This window comes from Microcaecilia unicolor, chromosome 9 (assembly GCF_901765095.1).
Source record: "Microcaecilia unicolor chromosome 9, aMicUni1.1, whole genome shotgun sequence".
Classification (NCBI taxonomy): domain Eukaryota; kingdom Metazoa; phylum Chordata; class Amphibia; order Gymnophiona; family Siphonopidae; genus Microcaecilia; species Microcaecilia unicolor.
In genome coordinates, this window is record NC_044039.1 from 96,308,353 (window position 1) to 96,327,270 (window position 18,918).

An 18,918-nucleotide genomic window follows, 5' to 3' on the forward strand; every position below is an offset into this window, starting at 1 on the left:
GGCTGCTTGTTCTCACTGATGGGGTATCCCTAGCCCCCAGGCTCACTCAAAACAACAACCATGGTCAATTGGGCCTCGCAACGGCGAGGACATAACTGAGATTGACCTAAAAAAATTACCAACTAACTGAGAGTGCAGCCTGGAACAGAACAAACAGGGCCCTCGGGGGGTGGAGTTGGATCCTAAAGCCCAAACAGGTTCTGAAGAACTGACTGCCCGAACCGACTGTCGCGTCGGGTATCCTGCTGCAGGCAGTAACGAGATGTGAATGTGTGGACAGATGACCACGTCGCAGCTTTGCAAATTTCTTCAATAGAGGCTGACTTCAAGTGGGCTACCGACGCTGCCATGGCTCTAACATTATGAGCCGTGACATGACCCTCAAGAGCCAGCCCAGCCTGGGCATAAGTGAAGGAAATGCAATCTGCTAGCCAATTGGATATGGTGCGTTTCCCCACAGCCACTCCCCTCCTATTGGGATCAAAAGAAACAACAATTGGGCGGACTGTCTGTTGGGCTGTGTCCGCTCCAGGTAGAAGGCCAATGCTCTCTTGCAGTCCAATGTGTGCAGCTGACGTTCAGCAGGGCAGGAATGAGGACGGGGAAAGAATGTTGGCAAGACAATTGACTGGTTCAGATGGAACTCCGACACACAACCTTTGGCAAGAACTTAGGGTGAGTGCGGAGGACTACTCTGTTATGATGAAATTTGGTGTAAGGGGCCTGGGCTACCAGGGCCTGAAGCTCACTGACTCTACGAGCTGAAGTAACTGCCACCAAGAAAATGACCTTCCAGGTCAAGTACTTCAGATGGCAGGAATTCAGTGGCTCAAAAGGAGGTTTCATCAGCTGGGTGAGAACGACATTGAGATCCCATGACACTGTAGGAGGCTTGACAGGGGGCTTTGACAAAAGCAAATCTCTCATGAAGCGAACAACTAAAGGCTGTCCTGAGATCGGCTTACCTTCCACACGGTAATGGTATGCACTGATTGCACTAAGGTGAACCCTTACAAAGTTGGTCTTGAGACCAGACTCAGACAAGTGCAGAAGGTATTCAAGCAGGGTCTGTGTAGGACAAGAGCGAGGATCTAGGGCCTTGCTGTCACACCAGACGGCAAACCTCCTCCACAGAAAGAAGTAACTCCTCTTAGTGGAATCTTTCCTGGAAGCAAGCAAGATAAGGGAGACACCCTCTGACAGACCCAAAGAGGCAAAGTCTACGCTCTCAACATCCAGGCCATGAGAGCCAGGGACTGGAGGTTGGGATGCAGAAGCACCCCTTCGTCCTGCGTGATGAGGGTCGGAAAACACTCCAATCTCCACGGTTCTTCGGAGGACAACTCCAGAAGAAGAGGGAACCAGATCTGACGCGGCCAAAAAGGAGCAATCAGAATCATGGTGCCTCGGTCTTGCTTGAGTTTCAACAAAGTCTTCCCCACCAGAGGTATGGGAGGATAAGCATACAGCAGACCCTCCCCCCAGTCCAGGAGGAAGGCATCCAATGCCAGTCTGCCGTGGGCCTGAAGCCTGGAACAGAACTGAGGGACTTTGTGGTTGGCTCGAGATGCGAAGAGATCTACCAAGGGGGTGCCCCACGCTTGGAAGATCTGGCGCACCACTCGGGAATTGAGCGACCATTCGTGAGGTTGCATAATCCTGCTCAACCTGTCGGCCAGACTGTTGTTTACGCCTGCCAGATATGTGGCTTGGAGCAGCATGCCGTGATGGCGAGCCCAGAGCCACATGCTGACGGCTTCCTGACACAGGGGGCGAGATCCGGTGCCCCCCTGCTTGTTGACGTAATACATGGCAACCTGGTTGTCTGTCTGAATTTGGATAATTTGGTGGGACAGCCGATCTCTGAAAGCCTTCAGAGCGTTCCAGATCGCTCGTAACTCCAGAAGATTCATCTGCAGATCGCGTTCCTGGAGGGACCAGCTTCCTTGGGTGTGAAGCCCCTCGACGTGAGCTCCCCACCCCAGGAGAGACGCATCCGTGGTCAGCACTTTTTGTGGCTGAGGAATTTGGAAGGGACGTCCCAGAGTCAGATTGGACCAAATCGTCCACCAATACAGGGATTCGAGAAAACTCGTGGACAGGTGGATCACGTCTTCTAGATCCCCAGCAGCCTGAAACCACTGGGAAGCTAGGGTCCATTGAGCAGATGACATGCGAAGGCGGGCCATGGGAGTCACATGAACTGTGGAGGCCATGTGGCCTAGCAATCTCAACATCTGCCGAGCTGTGATCTGCTGGGACGCTCGCACCCGCGAGACGAGGGACAACAAGTTGTTGGCTCTCGTCTCTGGGAGATAGGCGCGAGCCGTCCGAGAATCCAGCAGAGCTCCTATGAATTCGAGTCTCTGCACTGGGAGAAGATGGGACTTTGGATAATTTATCACAAACCCCAGTAGCTCCAGGAGGCGAATAGTCATCTGCATGGACTGCAGGGCTCCTGCCTCGGATGTGTTCTTCACCAGCCAATCGTCGAGATATGGGAACACGTGTACCCCCAGTCTGCGAAGTGCCGCTGCTACTACAGCCAAGCACTTCGTGAACACTCTGGGCGCAGAGGCGAGCCCAAAGGGTAGCACACAGTACTGGAAGTGACGTGTGCCCAGCTGAAATCGCAGATACTGTCTGTGAGCTGGCAGTATCGGGATGTGCGTATAGGCGTCCTTCAAGTCCAGAGAGCATAGCCAATCGTTTTGCTGAATCATGGGTAGAAGGGTGCCCAGGGAAAGCATCCTGAACTTTTCTTTGACCAGATATTTGTTCAGGGCCCTTAGGTCTAGGATGGGACGCATCCCCCCTTTTTTCTTTTCCACAAGGAAGTACCTGGAATAGAATCCCAGCCCTTCTTGCCTGGATGGCACGGGCTCGACCGCATTGGCGCTGAGAAGGGCGGAGAGTTCCTCTGCAAGTACCTGCTTGTGCTGGAAGCTGTAGGATTGAGCTCCCGGTGGACAATTTGGAGGTTTTGAAGCCAAATTGAGGGTGTACCCGTGCCGGACTATTTGGAGAACCCACTGATCGGAGGTTATGAGAGGCCACCTTTGGTGAAAAGCTTTTAACCTCCCCCCGACTGGTAGGTCGCCCGGCACTGATACTTGGATGTCGGCTATGCTCTGCTGGAGCCAGTCAAAAGCTCGTCCCTTGCTTTTGCTGGGGAGCCGATGGGCCTTGCTGAGGCGCACGCTGCTGACGAGAGCGATCGCGCTGGGGCTTAGCCTGGGCCGCAGGCTGTCGAGAAGGAGGATTGTACCTACGCTTGCCAGAAGAGTAGGGAACAGTCTTCCTTCCCCCGAAAAATCTTCTACCTGTAGAGGTAGATGCTGAAGGCTGCCGGCGGGAGAACTTGTCGAATGCGGTGTCCCGCTGGTGGAGCTGCTCTACCACCTGTTCGACTTTCTCTCCAAAAATATTATCCGCACGGCAAGGCGAGTCCGCAATCCGCTGCTGGATTCTATTCTCCAGGTCAGAGGCACGCAGCTATGAGAGTCTGCGCATCACCACACCTTGAGCAGCGGCCCTGGACGCAACATCAAAGGTGTCATACACCCCTCTGGCCAGGAATTTTCTGCACGCCTTCAGCTGCCTGACCACCTCCTGAAAAGGCTTGGCTTGCTCAGGGGGGAGCGCATCCACCAAGCCCGCCAACTGCCGCACATTGTTCCGCATGTGTATGCTCGTGTAAAGCTGGTAGGACTGAATTTTGGCCACAAGCATAGAAGAATGGTAGGCCTTCCTCCCAAAGGAGTCGAGTCCTTGCCCGGGGGCGCCGAAGCATGCTCCCTAGAACTCTTAGCCTTCTTTAGGGCCAAATCCACAACTCCAGAGTCATGAGGCAACTGTGTGCGCATCAGCTCTGGGTCCCCATGGATCCGGTACTGGGACTCGATCTTCTTGGGAATGTGGGGTTTAGTTAGAGGCTTGGTCCAGTTCGCCAGCAATGTCTTTTTTAGGACATGGTGCATGGGTACAGTGAACGCTTCCTTAGGTGGAGAAGGATAGTCCAGGAGCTCAAACATTTCAGCCCTGGGCTCGTCCTCCACAACCACCGGGAAGGGGATGGCCGTAGACATCTCCCGGACAAAGGAAGCGAAAGACAGACTCTCGGGGGGAGAAAGCTGTCTCTCAGGAGAGGGAGTGGGATCGGAAGGAAGACCCTCAGACTCCTCATCAGAGAAATATCTGGTGTCTTCTTCCTCTTCCCACGAGGCCTCACCCTCGGTGTCAGACACAAGTTCACGGACCTGTGTCTGCAACCGTGCCCGACTCGACTCTGTGGAGCCACGTCCACGATGGGGGCGTCGAGAGGTAGACTCCCTCGCCCGCATCGGCGAAGCTCCCTCCGCCGACGTAGTCGGGGAGCCCTCCTGGGAGGCGACGGCAGCCGGTACCGCACGCGGCACCGATGCCGGAGACCTCACCCCGGGCGATGGACCAGCCGGCGCCACGCTCGACGGTACCGGTGGCGCAAGCTGCGCGGGAGCACCGCCGGTACCGGAGGGGTAGGGCGCAACAGCTCTCCCAGAATCTCTGGGAGAACAGCCCGGAGGCTCTCGTTCAGAGCGGCTGCAGAGAAAGGCATGGAGGTCGATGCAGGCGTCGACGTCAGAACCTGTTCCGGGCGTGGAGGCTGTTCCGGGCTGTCCAGAGTGGAGCGCATCGACACCTCCTGAACAGAGGGTGAGCGGTCCTCTCGGTGCCGATGCCTACTGGGTGCCGACTCCCTCGGCGACCCAGAGCTCTCGGTGCTGACACGGGAAGGAGACCGATGACGATGCTTCTTCGACTTCTTGGAACGAAGCATGTCACCGGAGCTTCCCGGCACCGACGAGGAGGACGTAGAATCCAGCCGTCGCTTCCTCGGGGCCTAGGCCGAAGGAGGTCGGTCTCGGGGGGGCTGTACCGCAGGAGCCCTCAGGGTAGGGGGAGACCCACCCGAAGGCTCACCGCCACCAGCAGGGGAATGGACAGCCCTCACCTGCACTCCAGATGAAGCACCACCGTCCGACGACATCAGCAGACGAGGTTCCGGTACCACCGACGTTGATGCAGCTGTCCGATGTCTCAGCGCCGATGCAGAGGGCCGATGCCTCGATGCACTCGATGCACTGGCGGCCGAGGATGAAGGTCTGGACGCTGAAGACGTCGATGCACTCGATACCCCCGGTGCCGATGTCGACGAAGAGCCCGAGAACAAAACTTTCCACTGGGCCAATCTCGCTACCTGAGTCCGCTTTTGCAAAAGGGAACACAGACTACAGGCCTGTGGGCGGTGCCCAGCCCCCAAGCACTGAAGACACGACGCGTGCCTGTCAGTGAGCGAGATGACCCGGGCGCACTGGGTGCACTTCTTGAAGCCGCTGGGAGACTTCGATGTCATGGGCGGAAAAATCACGCCGGCGAGATCAAAAGTCGAAATGGCGGAAAAGGCACCACAAAAACAAGGGGAAGAAAACTTCGACCCGAGGCCTAAAAGCGGCCTACCCCGACGACGAAAGAAAACTTACCGGGGCGAAAAAGCTGGAAATATCGGGGGAAAAGAGACCGAAGAGTCCCTTTCCACATACAGAATGTTTTTTTTGCTTTTTTTTTTAAACACGAAGAGAACGCGCGAGGTCGACTGTGCGGGGCACGACACGGCGAAAACACGACCGTACCGAGCGCGGACAAAAGAAGACTGACGAACACGAGCCGGATCGGGCGGGAAGACGGCCGCGCATGCGCGGTGCGCATGAGCGCGCGAGGACTAGCAAAGGCCTTTGCTAGTGAAGTTTCCGATTGGAGGGGCTGCCGTGGACGTCACCCATCAATGAGAACAAGCAGCCTGCTTGTCCTCGGAGAATGCAGAATACAGTAACAAAAATGACATTTGAAATTTCCAGATGGGAAGGTGTGGTACCTCTTTTGTGTCTGCTCCAGCAGCTGCCAAATAAGCAATGACTGAGTTTAAACTTTTATCTACTTTTAAAACCCTTCATAGTTTAGTGCGAGATTACATGAAGCGATTTATAAAAATGCATATACCAAATTATACTAGCACTATTTCCTCTAAACCAAGCAGGAGTCCGCCAGGAGCATTGCTGCCAGTTGGTGGGGGGGGGGGGGGGGGGAGCTGTTTCACAATCACATTTTCAATAGTGAGGGGCAGGCAAGCTCTGCTGGACTCCAGGGAACCTGCTTGTCCCTAGAGACTGAAACCATAATATTGAAGCATCACCCTCCCCCCACTGGCAGCAATGCTGTTGGAAGACTCCCGCGCAGCTTAGAAGGAACAGTGCCTGCTAGTCCTGCCCCTCTAATGTGTTCCATCTATGTCAGAGGGGATGGGACCAGCACAGCCTTCATGAGCACATAGGCTTGAAGGCTCCCCAACGCTTATTGCTAGTGCTTCGTTTAATGCTGCTGCAGGCCCAGAGACATAGTAGCACCAACTGAAAGAATGTAGGTAAATATGAGGAGGGAATGCTGGACTGAGAGAGGGCGATACTGAACCGGTGGGGATGGGTAGGGAGAAAAAGAGAGGGGGTGATGCTGGATATGAAAGGAGGAGAGAAGGGGCAATGCTCAACAGGAGGAGGGGGGAAAAGAGGGGGGTGATGCTGGATGGATGGAAGAGAGGGAAGAGAGTATTTTTGTAGTATTTAGCTCATGCTTTCCAGTGGTAAGAAGATAAGAACATAAGAGTCACCATACTGGGAAAGACCAAAGGTCCATCAAGCCCAATATCCTGTTTCCAATAGTGGCCAATCCAGGTCACAAGTACCTGGCAAGATCCCAAACAGTAAAACAGATTTTATACTGCTTATCTAAGGAATAAGCTATGGATTTTCCTAAGTCCATCTTTTCCATGGACTTTTCTGGTAGGAACTTGTCCAAACCTTTTTTAAACCATACTATCTTAACTGCTTTTACCACATTGTCTGGTAATGAATTCCAGAGTTTAATTACATGTTGAATAAGAAATATTTACTCTGATTTGTTTTAAATCTACAACTTAGTAGCTTTATTGCATACCCCCTAGTACTTGAATTTTTGGAAACAGTAAACAAGCGGTTTATGTCTACCCATTCAACTCCACTTAGTATTTTATAGACCTCTATCATATCTCCCCTCAGCTGTCTCTTTTCTAAGCTGAAGAGCCCTAGCCTCTTTAGCCTTTCCTCATTGGGAAGTTGTCCCATCCCCTTTATCATTTTCATTGCCCTTCTCTGTACCTTTTCTACTTTCACTATACCTTTCTTGAGATGTGGTGACCAAAACTGCATACAATATTCCAGGAGTGATAAAAAGACATTATATTCTCAGTTTTGCTCTCCATTCCTTTCCTAATAATTCCTAAACTTCTATCAACTTTCTTAGACGCCTGGGCAATAACTCCTAATGTGGACCCTACATCATGTAATTATATAGTTTGGGTTCCTCTTCCCTACATACATCACTTTGTACTTGCTCGCATTAAATTCATCTGCCATTTGGATGCCATTTTCCCAATCTTACAAGGTCCTCTTGCAATTTTTCACAGTCCTCTTGTGATTTAACCATCTCAGTCATTCCCATTTCCAGATTATCTTAATGTGGGTAAACAGGTAAGTAAAGGTGTCAGCAAAATCCAGAAGGCTGATTGGCTGCATAAGGAGAGAAATGTCTAGCAAGCAAACAGAGGTGAAACCTCGTTTGGAGTACTGTGGGCAATTCTAGAGACCATATCTTCAAAGGGTATAAACAAGATGGGTCTGTGCAGAAGGTTGCTATCAAAATAGTTTATTGCCCAGGGTTCCAACCTTTTTAGTTGTGCGGTCCTCTTATTAACCTCCAAAAAATTCAAGGATCCCCAGTTTATTCCCACCACTCGTCTTGGACCCTCTTCACTTCAGCACCAAGCCTGTTCCTATAAGTCCTCTATCTCCCTTCCCTTTCCTGTCTCCATTAGTCTCGCTCGCTCTCTCTCTCCCCCTCCAACCAGTTTCTTTCTCTGTTCCTCCAGTTTCCACCAGCCACTCTCTCTCCCCCCCCCCCCAGCCAGTCCCCAGTCTCTCTCTCTAACTATTCCCCCACTCCCAATCCAGCATGAAAAAAAATCTTTTTTCTATGTTCTGTAGACTCCTGGGGTCCACAGGTTGGGAACTACTGGTTATGGGTCAGAGTTAAAGATCTAAATATACATTCTTTGGAAGAAAGGCAGAATAGGGGAGATATGATAGAAACATGTAATACATCTCTAAGGTACAAATGCACAGGAACTGGGCCTCTTTCAACTGAAAGGAGACTCTGGAAAGAGAGGTCTTAGAATGAGGATGAAAGGGAGTAGAAATATTTCTTTATGGAAAGGATTGTGGATGTGTGAAGGGGGGAGGAACAAAAACAGTATTTGAATAAAAAAATTATGGGGCCCTTTTACTAAGGCATATAGGCGCCACGCATATCAAACGCGCATCAAATTGGCACTACTGCCCAGCTACCGCATGCCCCGGGTGGTAATTCCATTTTTGGCATGCAAACTGTGGCAAAGCATGGTCCATGTCAGGATACTTAGACATCGACTCTTGGAACATTTTTACATCAAGCTAATTTATTTTGAAATTACCTTCTTTTCAATGCAGTCTTTGTAGTATTATAAATGTTTTTTGCAAGTGCAATGATTATATCTACCTGAAGACATTAACTCCCCTGTTTACTAAACCACGCTAGCAGCAGTGAATGGGCTGTGTTGGCATTAGCGAAGCATAGTAAACAGGGGGTAAGTACACGCCCTCATTCTGCAGCTCTGGCAGTCTCATTTGATATGAACATGCTCTTAAACTGTTTTGTTTAAAGTATAGCTATCATTTTTATAGTATTGATGATATGGGGGGTTTTGTAGATAATTGCTGAAAACATTCTATCAAAAATCTGATAAACGTCTGCTGGACACCTCCATAAAATAAAAAAATAATAACCTCTCATATACAACACTATTATTTCTTCAGTGATTTATAAAATTAATCCTCAGCTTTAGAAATAATGGGGAAAACCACAGGTATGGCCTTTGTGGAGAAATGCAACTGCACACCCAAATATTATATTTATGTTTTCAAAGTTATACCACAACTAAAATCTTGAAACTTGACCCTCCATATTTAAACACAATAGTCAATGTTAACTTCAAACACTATGTTTTCAAAGTTATACCAAAACTAAAATCTAGAAACTTGGCCCTCCATATTTAAACACAATAGTCAATCTTGACTTCAAACACTGACTGCAATGTTTAAATCTATATCTGAATATTCAGCACTGAACATCTGGGTATATTCTGGCCATCAAAAGTTATCCAGATAGCGCTGATTCTGAGCACACAGCTGTCCTAAGTTATCCACTGAGTTAATGTGGGTACCTGTGCGGAATCAGGATAAAACTTCCGGCTAGTCCTTACATCTACCTGCATCAACAAGGCACTACCCAGATAGTGCAGAGATGGTCAGAAATGAACGCCCATCTTGTTTCGATAATACGGGTTTCCCCGCCCCTTCGCGGGGACATCCTGCGAGGACGTCCTCAGGAAAACTTGGGCGCCCCGTTCAATTATGCCCCTCATAGTATCATTAGATTTTTTTAAAAAGAAAAGAAAAAACATTTCTAAGCATGGGTAAGGATTCTGTTTTAGAGATTTTATACCTAAGGGAGTAGAGAAGTTAAAAATAAATCACTTCAAACCTAGTGCTATGTTGTAATGGGGGAAAGGGAAATGGGACTTGATATACCGCCTTTCTGAGGTTTTTGCAACTACATTCAAAGCGGTTTACATATATTCAGGTACTTATTTTGTACCAGGGGCAATGGTGGGTTAAGTGACTTGCTCAGAGTCACAAGGAGCTGCAGTGGGAATTGAACTCAGTTCCCCAGGATCAAAGTCCACTGCACTAACCACTAGGCTACTCCTCCATCTTGAGGCCAATGCATTAAGCGGTGATAAATCATTTGTATGTATTGGAAGCATGTTAATGGAAGGTTTTAATGCTAGCATTATTACATTCCATAGAGTTCTTATTGACCACAACAACCTAGAGGGATATAACATAGTAGATGACGGCAGAAAAAGACCTGCACGGTCCATCCAGTCTGCCCAAGAAATGTGCCACTTTTTTGTGTATACCTTACCTTGATTTGTACCTGTCTTTTTCAGGGCACAGACCGTACAAGTCTGCCCAGCACTATCCCCGCCTCCCACCATCGGCTCTGGCACAGACCGTATAAGTCTGCCCAGCACTATCCCCGCCTCCCAACCACCAGCCCCGCCTCCCACTGTGCCACTTTTTTGTGTATACCTTACCTTGATTTGTACCTGTCTTTTTCAGGGCACAGACCGTACAAGTCTGCCCAGCACTATCCCCGCCTCCCACCATCAGCTCTGGCACAGACCGTATAAGTCTGCCCAACGCTATCCCCGCCTCCCAACCACCAGCCCCGCCTCCCACTACCGGCTCTGTTATCCAATCTCGGCTAAGCTCCTGAGGATCCATTTCTTCTGAACAGGATTCCTTTATGTTTATCCCACGCATGTTTGAATTCCGTTACTGTTTTCATCTCCACCACCTCCCGCGGGAGGGCATTCCAAGCATCCACCACTCTCTCCGTGAAAAAATACTTCCTGACATTTTTCCTGACACAACGCAGTTCACAAAAAAGAGAAAGAACAAGGCAAACCCTGTGAGCTAACAAATACCAGTTTAGAAAATACAATTCCTTATACCTATATTCCTAAAAATAAAATCCATATTACATAAAAAATTTCTTTAAAATGACAGCTGATGTTTAATGTGAGCAAGCGCAAAGTGATGCATGTGGGAAAGAGGAACCCAAATTATAGCTACGTAATGCAAGGTTCACCGACTAGGAAAGGGATTAGGTATCATCGTTGATGATACGTTGAAACCCTCTGCTCAGTGTACGGCGGTGGCTAAGAAAGGAAATAGAATGTTAGGTATTATTAAGAAAGGAATGGAAAACAAAAATGAGGACGTTATAATGCCTTTATATCGCTCCATGGTGCGACCGTACCTCAAATATTGTGTACAATTCTGGTCAAAGCAACTCAAAAAAGAAAGTGGCATTAGAATAGGTACAGAGAAGGGTGATAAAGGGGATGGGACGATTTCACTATGAGAAAAGGCTAAAGTGGCTAGGGCTCTTTAACTTAGAGAAAAGAAAGCTGAGGGGAGCTATGATAAGAGGCCTATAAAATAATGAGTGCAGTGGAACAGGTAGGCCTGAATCCCTTGTTTACTCTTTCCAAAAATACTAGGACTAGGGGACATGCAATGAAGCTACAAAGTAGTAAATTTAAAATGAATCTGAGAAAATATTTCTTCACTCAACGTGTAATTAAACTCTGGAATTCATTGAAAGAAAATGTAGTAAAAGCAGTTAGCTTAGAGGGGTTTAAAAAAGGTTTGAATAGCTTCCTAAAAGAAAAGTCCATAAGCCATTATCAAAATGGACTTGGGGAAAATCCACTGATTATTTCTAGGATAAGCAGCATAAAATGTATTGTACTGTTTTGGGATCTTGCCAGGTACTTGTAACCTGGATTGGCCACTGCTGGAAACAGGATGCTGGGCTTGACAGGCCTTCAGTCTGTCCCAGTTTGGCAATACTTACATACTTAAGGTTTTTAAAGCTTTCCTAAAAAAAAAAAACCCCAAATATTGAATCTTCCTCATGGCTAAAGGTATAGAATTCCAAGTGGCTGGTGCTTGATGAAAGAGACTAGCTGAAAATACAGTCTTATATTTTAGACCATGAGGACTCAGGAAGCGTAGTTGAAAATTATCAAGTAAGCCCCTATTCCTATTGGACATCTGTACTCAATTGGACAAATAAGCCGTAGCAGACCCATGAAGGATCTTAAACACTAATATGAACACCTTGAAGAACACTCGTGCCTCCACTGGCAACCAGTGAAGATCTATCAATAGGGAAGAAACTCTGTCACTTCTATGAGAACTCTATAACAATGGCTGTTCCTCCTTACGAGCAGTCATTGTTATGGCGTTCTGTTTTTGATTGCTTCACGGACCCTGAAGTAGGCTGTCAAAACTTCGGCCATTGTTGGTCGTGAACATTCTTTATCAGAGAGGCTTCAGCATTTTTAAGTTAAGTTTTTGAATCTTGTTAGTTATTTAGGAGGTTTCTTGCCAATGATGACAGCAAGAACTCCAGTACTACCTAAAATATGCTAGTAGTAGAGAGTCTGTTGAGGCTTTTTCCTCCTATGTAAGCAATTTTTGCATTACTATAGAGTGGTATTGTTTTGTGCACTGTTTTAAGGATTCCATGCGTGTTGGTGTTTGATTTATGCAGTGCTTTTTTTGTGCCGGTTTGCAACGGTACGGCGTACCGGCACCTTTTTTTGCCCCCCCCCCCCCCCCCCCCGGCGACCCTCCTGATGAGACCTGCACTTACTTTTTTTTTTTAAGACGCAGAGGCGCGAACGATGCAGGCAGCCTCTTTCAATCGCTGCCTGCATCATTCGCGCTGCTGACTAGTCCAGGAATTGCTGCACATGGGAGAGGGGAGGACAGGGAACGGACAACTGCTGGGAGGACAGGGCAGGGAACGGAGAGCTGCTGGACATCGCTGGGAGGGGAGAGCAGGGAACAGAATTGCTGGACATGGGAGGGCATGGAAGGGAACAGAATTGCTGGACATGGGAGGGCAGGGAAGGGAACAGAATTGCTGGACATGGGAGGGAAGGGAACAGAATTGCTGGATATGGGAGGGCATGGAAGGGAACAGAATTGCTGGACACGGGAGGGAAGGGAACAAAATTGCTGGACATGGGAGGGCATGGTAGGGAACAGAATTGCTGGACATGGGAGGGCATGGTAGGGAACCGAATTGCTGGACATTGCTGGGAGGGGAGAGCAGGGAACAGAGAATTGCTGGACATGGATGGCAGGGGGAAGAGAAGAATCGCTGGACATGGATGGCAGGGGAGGACGGGACAGAGGAGAATCACTGGACATGGATGGAGGGGAGGGAAGAGAGGAAGGAGATGCACATGGATGGGAGGGCAGGGAAGAGAGGAGAAATGCTGGAAATGGATGGAGAGGGAGAGCAGGAGATAGAGGAGAATTGCTGGACATGGAGGGGTTGGTGGGGAGAGAGGAGAAATGCTGGACTTGGATGGAGGAGAGGGGAGAGAGAATTATTGCTTTTTATGGATACAGGGGAGGGAAGAGAGAGGAGAAGTGCTGGACATGGGTGGAGGGGAGGAGAGAGGAGAAGTGCTGGACATGGATGGAGGGGAGAAAAGAAAAAAGAAGAAGATGCACATGGATGGAGATGAGGCAAAGGGAAGAGGAGAAAAACTGCACATGGATGGAGAAAATAGGCAAAAACTGGATCCACGTTATACCTCCTCCAGTCAATTCCACGGAGGAGGACCCAGCTTTTACTTATGGATGCAGGAGAAGAAATGAAGAAGAAAGGAGGAAAGTAAAGAAATAAATGGAAAGGAAGCCCTGGAAAGGGAGTTAAGAGAACAGACAGAGAGCAGCAGAATCAGAGACTTGGACCAACATGATCAGAAAAACAAAGACATCAGACAACAAAGGTAGAAAAAAATCATTTTATTTTCATTTTAGTGTTTGGAATATGTCCAATTTGAGAATTTACATCTGCTGTCTTATTTTGCACTGGATATACTGGAGCTGTAAGAGCTTACAGAAATTATTTATAATGAAAATAATCATGTTATTTTTTTTCTTCTATACTAGTATAATATATTTTCAATGATATCTGTTTATATGCGCCATGGCTGGTATAAGGGGTGTGGCTATCATAGGGGTGGAGCCATATGTGGTGGCCCCGCCCACAATGAGTACCGGCACCTTTTTTTCTACAAAAAAAGCACTGGATTTATGAATCCTTAGATTGATTCCCATTATTTAAATAGTGGATTCTGAAAATTAGGCAATTTTCTGGCTGCACTAAAATGGCCTTAGTGAGTGGGACAGACTTGCCTCAGGAAATGCTAAGGCCACTTTTTAGCGCAGTTTAGTAAAAGGACTCCTTACTGTAGTTGCTAAGCTGGCTGAAAATCCAGCTCAATTTCTTTCTTTTTTTGCCTCCTGACATAGGAGTGTCTTTAATTTCTTCTTTAATTTTTTTTATAACTCTGTTTATTGGCAAACAGTAACAATATAGTCAATCATCAAGAGGAATAGATGTTGACACTGTTTTGATTTACAACCATACAACAAAACAGTGTCAACATCTTTTTTCAATTTAAAATATTTTTCATTTTGCAAAACTCCATAACAAGAGCATATCTCGCTCACATTTGCCCATGCAGGGGCTTATAAGTACTCCACTACTATGTACCCACTGCAACAAATAACAAGATCATCACCAAAACACAACAACCCCCAACTAAACCTTGTACTCCTATAATACAACATCCCCCTCCCCTTCCCTCTCCAACCCCCACTCAATTTGAGCACCCCATGGTTCTTTGGGACACTCTCTCCCTCCCTCCCCACCCCCCAACCCTTCCCCCTCTAATAAGATTCCATTAACCTAAATACTTGTCAATTGTTGTTGTAAGCGAGCCCATCTTCCCTTATGTCCCCATGCCCCCTCTCTGCGGTGAGCCATTAATCGCTCCACTTGCATTAACTGACCTAATTTGCGTTTCCAATCACTCAATGTTGAGGGATCCACCCTCTTCCAATACTGTGCTATGAGGCACTTAGCAGCTGCCAGCCCCCAGCGCATCCATTTCCGCTCCTCCCAAGATTCCCTCTCATTGTATAATCCCATGAGACACACTATAGGGCTGCATACCAATGATCATCCAACTAACTTCACTAATGCTTTCATAACATCTTGCCAAAAAGGTACCACCCCAGGACACACCCACCATATATGCAAAAAAGACCCCTTTTGTGAACCACACCTCTAACACAGATCGATGCACCGGGGTACATATTCTTCAATCTCTCCGGTGTGTAATACCACCTGGATAGAACTTTATATGCATTTTCCTGCACCAAGACACATACTGAGGCCTTACGCACCTCCCGACAAATAATTTCCTACTCCTGATCAAAAAAGCGGTAGTTTAAATCCTCCTCCCAAGCCCCCTCAAAACCAAACGGCCTAGGATCGTGTCCCCTCAAAAATTTATATATCACTGATATTGGTCTGGGCACCTTCTTGAGCAAAAGCCATACATTTTGCAAACTCTCCCCCTCCTGTGGATTTCCTCCCTTCCAACCCAATTTCCCCACAAAGTGTTGGATCTGTATATATGGAAATTTATCTTTCCCTGATAAACTATACATAGAACACAACGTTTCAAAACTCTTCACCCTCCCCCCCCTGCAATAACACCCGAAAATTCACAATCCCTGCTTGTTCCCACCGTACAAAACTAACATTTCCTCTCCCTACTCCAAATCTTGGCTCCCATCTCAAGGGTGCCAGTGTCGACACCCCGCCTGACTGCCCCATTTCCTCCTCACACCTTCCCACACCTCCATCAAGTGCCTCACATACGGATTCGGTATCCCTGCCAGGACCACTCCCATTCCTTCAGTAGTCCATAAGTAAGAGCTCATCAGCCTGTGCGGGCTATACGATTGCTCCAACTGACTAGCAGGCTTAGTTATCCCCCTCTCCCAATCCATAATCATCCTCAATTGGGTAGAAATATAGTACCATTCGAGAATGGGTACTGCTCTACCCCCCTCTCAGGAGCTCCCCATAACACCTGTCCAGCCAAACGGGGATGCCTACCCCCCCCCCCCCCCCATATAAACTGTCCCACCAGCCCCTGCAATTGCTTAAATACTCATTCGGAACCACAACTGGAAGCGCCTGAAACAAAAATAACAATCTAGGCAGCACATTCATTTTCACCACTGCCATACGTCCCCACCACGAAAGCCACAATCCCTTCCATCGGGACAACTCCCCCTGAATTTGATCTATTATCTTCCCATAATTGAGACTATACACCCTACCCAAGTCCATAGGCATCTGAATCCCTTTCTGAATACGCTACCAGAACCCTTGTCCACACCCTTGTCGCCTCTCGCTTGGACTATTGCAATTTACTACTCACTGGTCTTCCGCTCAGCCATCTCTCTCCTCTCCAATCTGTTCAGAATTCTGCGGCACAACTTATTTTCCGCCAGAATCATTATATCCACACTAGCCCACTCCTCAAATCACTTCACTGGCTCCCTGTCCGCTTCCGCATACAGTTTAAACTTCTCTTACTGATCTTTAAATGCATCCACTCTGCAGCCCCCCATTACCTCTCCACTCTCATCTCTCCCTACATTCCTCCCCGTGAACTCCGCTCACTGGACAAATCTCTCTTGTCGTCCCCCTTCTTCTCTACTGCTACTCTCCAGGCTTTGTTCCTTTCTCTTGCGGCACCTTATGCCTGGAATAGACTTCCTGGACCTATACGTCTAGCTCCATCTCTACCTGTTTTCAAATCTATGCTGAAAACCCACCTTTTTCACTGCTGCTTTTAACTCCTAGTCATTACTCAGTTGCCCTCCCTTGTCCCTTCCTTCCTTCTCACCCAGTACTTCCCTCACCCGTAACTGTCTTGTCTGTCTGTATTTTTAGATTGTAAGCCCTTTTGAGCAGGGACTGTCTCTTTATGTCAGGTGTTCAGCGCTGCGTGTGTCTGGTAGCGCTATACAAATGCTAATAATAATAATACCTAATATGATGCTTGGCCCACTTAAACGCAAACAGTGCTCTCAATCTACTTTTTTCCCCCCCTGTTGCAACGAAATCCCCAATATTTCACTCTTGTCTATATTAACGCTTAGGCCAGCGTACCGTTCAAATTCCTCAAACATCCCCCAAACCACAGGCAATGTCTGCTCAGGATCCACCACATAAAGTAACACATCATCCGCAAATAACGCAATTCGATGTTCTATCCCCCCAACCTCAATCCCCTGAAAATCTGGATGCTGCCGTATCAACACCGCCAAGGGCTCCATGTACAGGGCAAAAAGGAGTGGTGACAAAGGGCATCCCTGCCTGGTCCCACTACCTATTCAGTGGGATTTGAACCGGCCACCTCCTCCACTCCTCCATTCTCTACCCATATGAAAGCTCCTTTGCATTTACACGCTACGCCTCTTAAGCACGCTATTACAGAAGAGTACTTAGATCTTTGATTACACTTAGGACTAAATTCAATAAATGGTGCCTAAAAAATAGATGCTGAAAAAAAACAGAGTTTAGCATTATTCTATAAAAAGTGCTCAAAGTTAGGCACTGTTTTTACAATAGCACTTACATCTGGGAACTGCAACTATTTTTAGGTGTGACCATTTGCACTAACGAAAACCTGGTGAAAATCCCTGCGCCTATATTAGGTGCATATCCCCCTTTATTTTAACAGAGCGCATAGATTGTGGGAATGCCCCTGATCAGCTCATAACCTTCCCATGATCGCAGTTCCCATTTGGATCCACAAGTAAATTTACACATGTAAATTTCAATTACTGCCAATTAACACCAGTGATTAATTGTTAGAGCCCAATTATAGGCGATAATTGACTTGTTATTCAATTAAATTGTGCATGCAAATTGGGTGCATGCCCAGATTTGCACATGTAATTTTTAGCACCATTTATAGAATTCAGGGGGTTAGCATGTAAGTGTACTTTTACCTTCGCAAGCCCTGGTATTCTGTACATTTACATATGCAATTGGCATGTAAATGCAGGCGCCCAGGTATAGAAATTGCTCAACATGTCAAAACTAGTTATTACTCAGGCAGCATGGCAAAACATACAATCTATGTATATAGTGGCCAATATTCAGTGCTTATATGTATCAGCACGATGTCTGTGTATATCATTACTATACATTCAGTTAGTTAACTGAATGTATAGTAATGATATACACAGACATCGTGTACATCGTGTCCTTTCACTAAGGTTCACTAATGGATTTACCGTGTGCTGATTAGCGTACACTAAATGATGACACCCTTTAAATTCCTATGGGCATTTTATCGTTTAGCACATGATAATGCAACAAATAAATAAATAAATAATCATTAGCATGCGCTAAATTTGTTAGCACACCTTAGTAAAAGGACCCCTAAATGTAGAGCACCGCTGAACAAATGTATAATTTGAAACGTCTAAATTGATCATTTCAAATTATTTGTGAGACACCATGGCCCATATTGTAGGGATTAAGCAGGTTTCTGACAATGATGAGGACAGCAACACCCAAAATTAACAAAAAATAGGACTCTGGGGCTATTACCATATTTGATTTTCTTATACTTGCTATTGAATTCTAAACGCACTAAGACAGTCAAAAAATTAACACAAGAGATCAACATTATTTATATATGCAACAATTTTAAAAGTAATAAATGATTAATCATACCTGTATTTGGGTATTTCCACCTTCAAGTAAGGCAATGCCTAACAAAATTCCTTCAGAAAAAATCCGATCATTTTTGGTGCTCATTATAACATCTATAACTAGTTCTGATGCTCCTTCTTTGTCCAAAAGGCACTGAATGTCAGACGTGGATGCTGCTACTTTATCTGAGTCTTGCCCTGAGAAACCACCTGTATGGAAGACAAATGCACATTTGATAAGGTTGACTGCCATTACCTACAGTCACTTACGAATGGATAGAGTGTTTCTTATGATATAGTGGATCTAATCAGGCCTACAGATATGCTACTTCCTCTCTTCCTTACACCTCCCCCTGTGGAGTTCCACAAAGTTCAGTTTTAGCTCCTTTACATTTTAATGTCTTTCTTTCTCCGTAATTAACCTTCATTGATTCCCTTGGTCTGGATGTATTCGCCTGTGTATACGATATCCAGCTTCTTCTCTTCTATTCCTGTTTTTATA

General features: G+C 47.0%; 1 protein-coding gene across 2 annotated transcripts in view; it reads right to left on the reverse strand.

Moving 5' to 3' along the window:
- Positions 1–18,918, reverse strand: part of LOC115477466 (inositol 1,4,5-trisphosphate receptor type 2) — an 801,768-nt gene that overhangs the window by 235,111 nt on the left and 547,739 nt on the right. For both annotated transcript variants that reach the window (XM_030214365.1, XM_030214364.1), the window contains exon 38: positions 18,439–18,626. In XM_030214365.1, the coding sequence (XP_030070225.1) occupies positions 18,439–18,626 (188 nt within the window). The remainder of the gene's footprint in view (positions 1–18,438; positions 18,627–18,918) is intronic.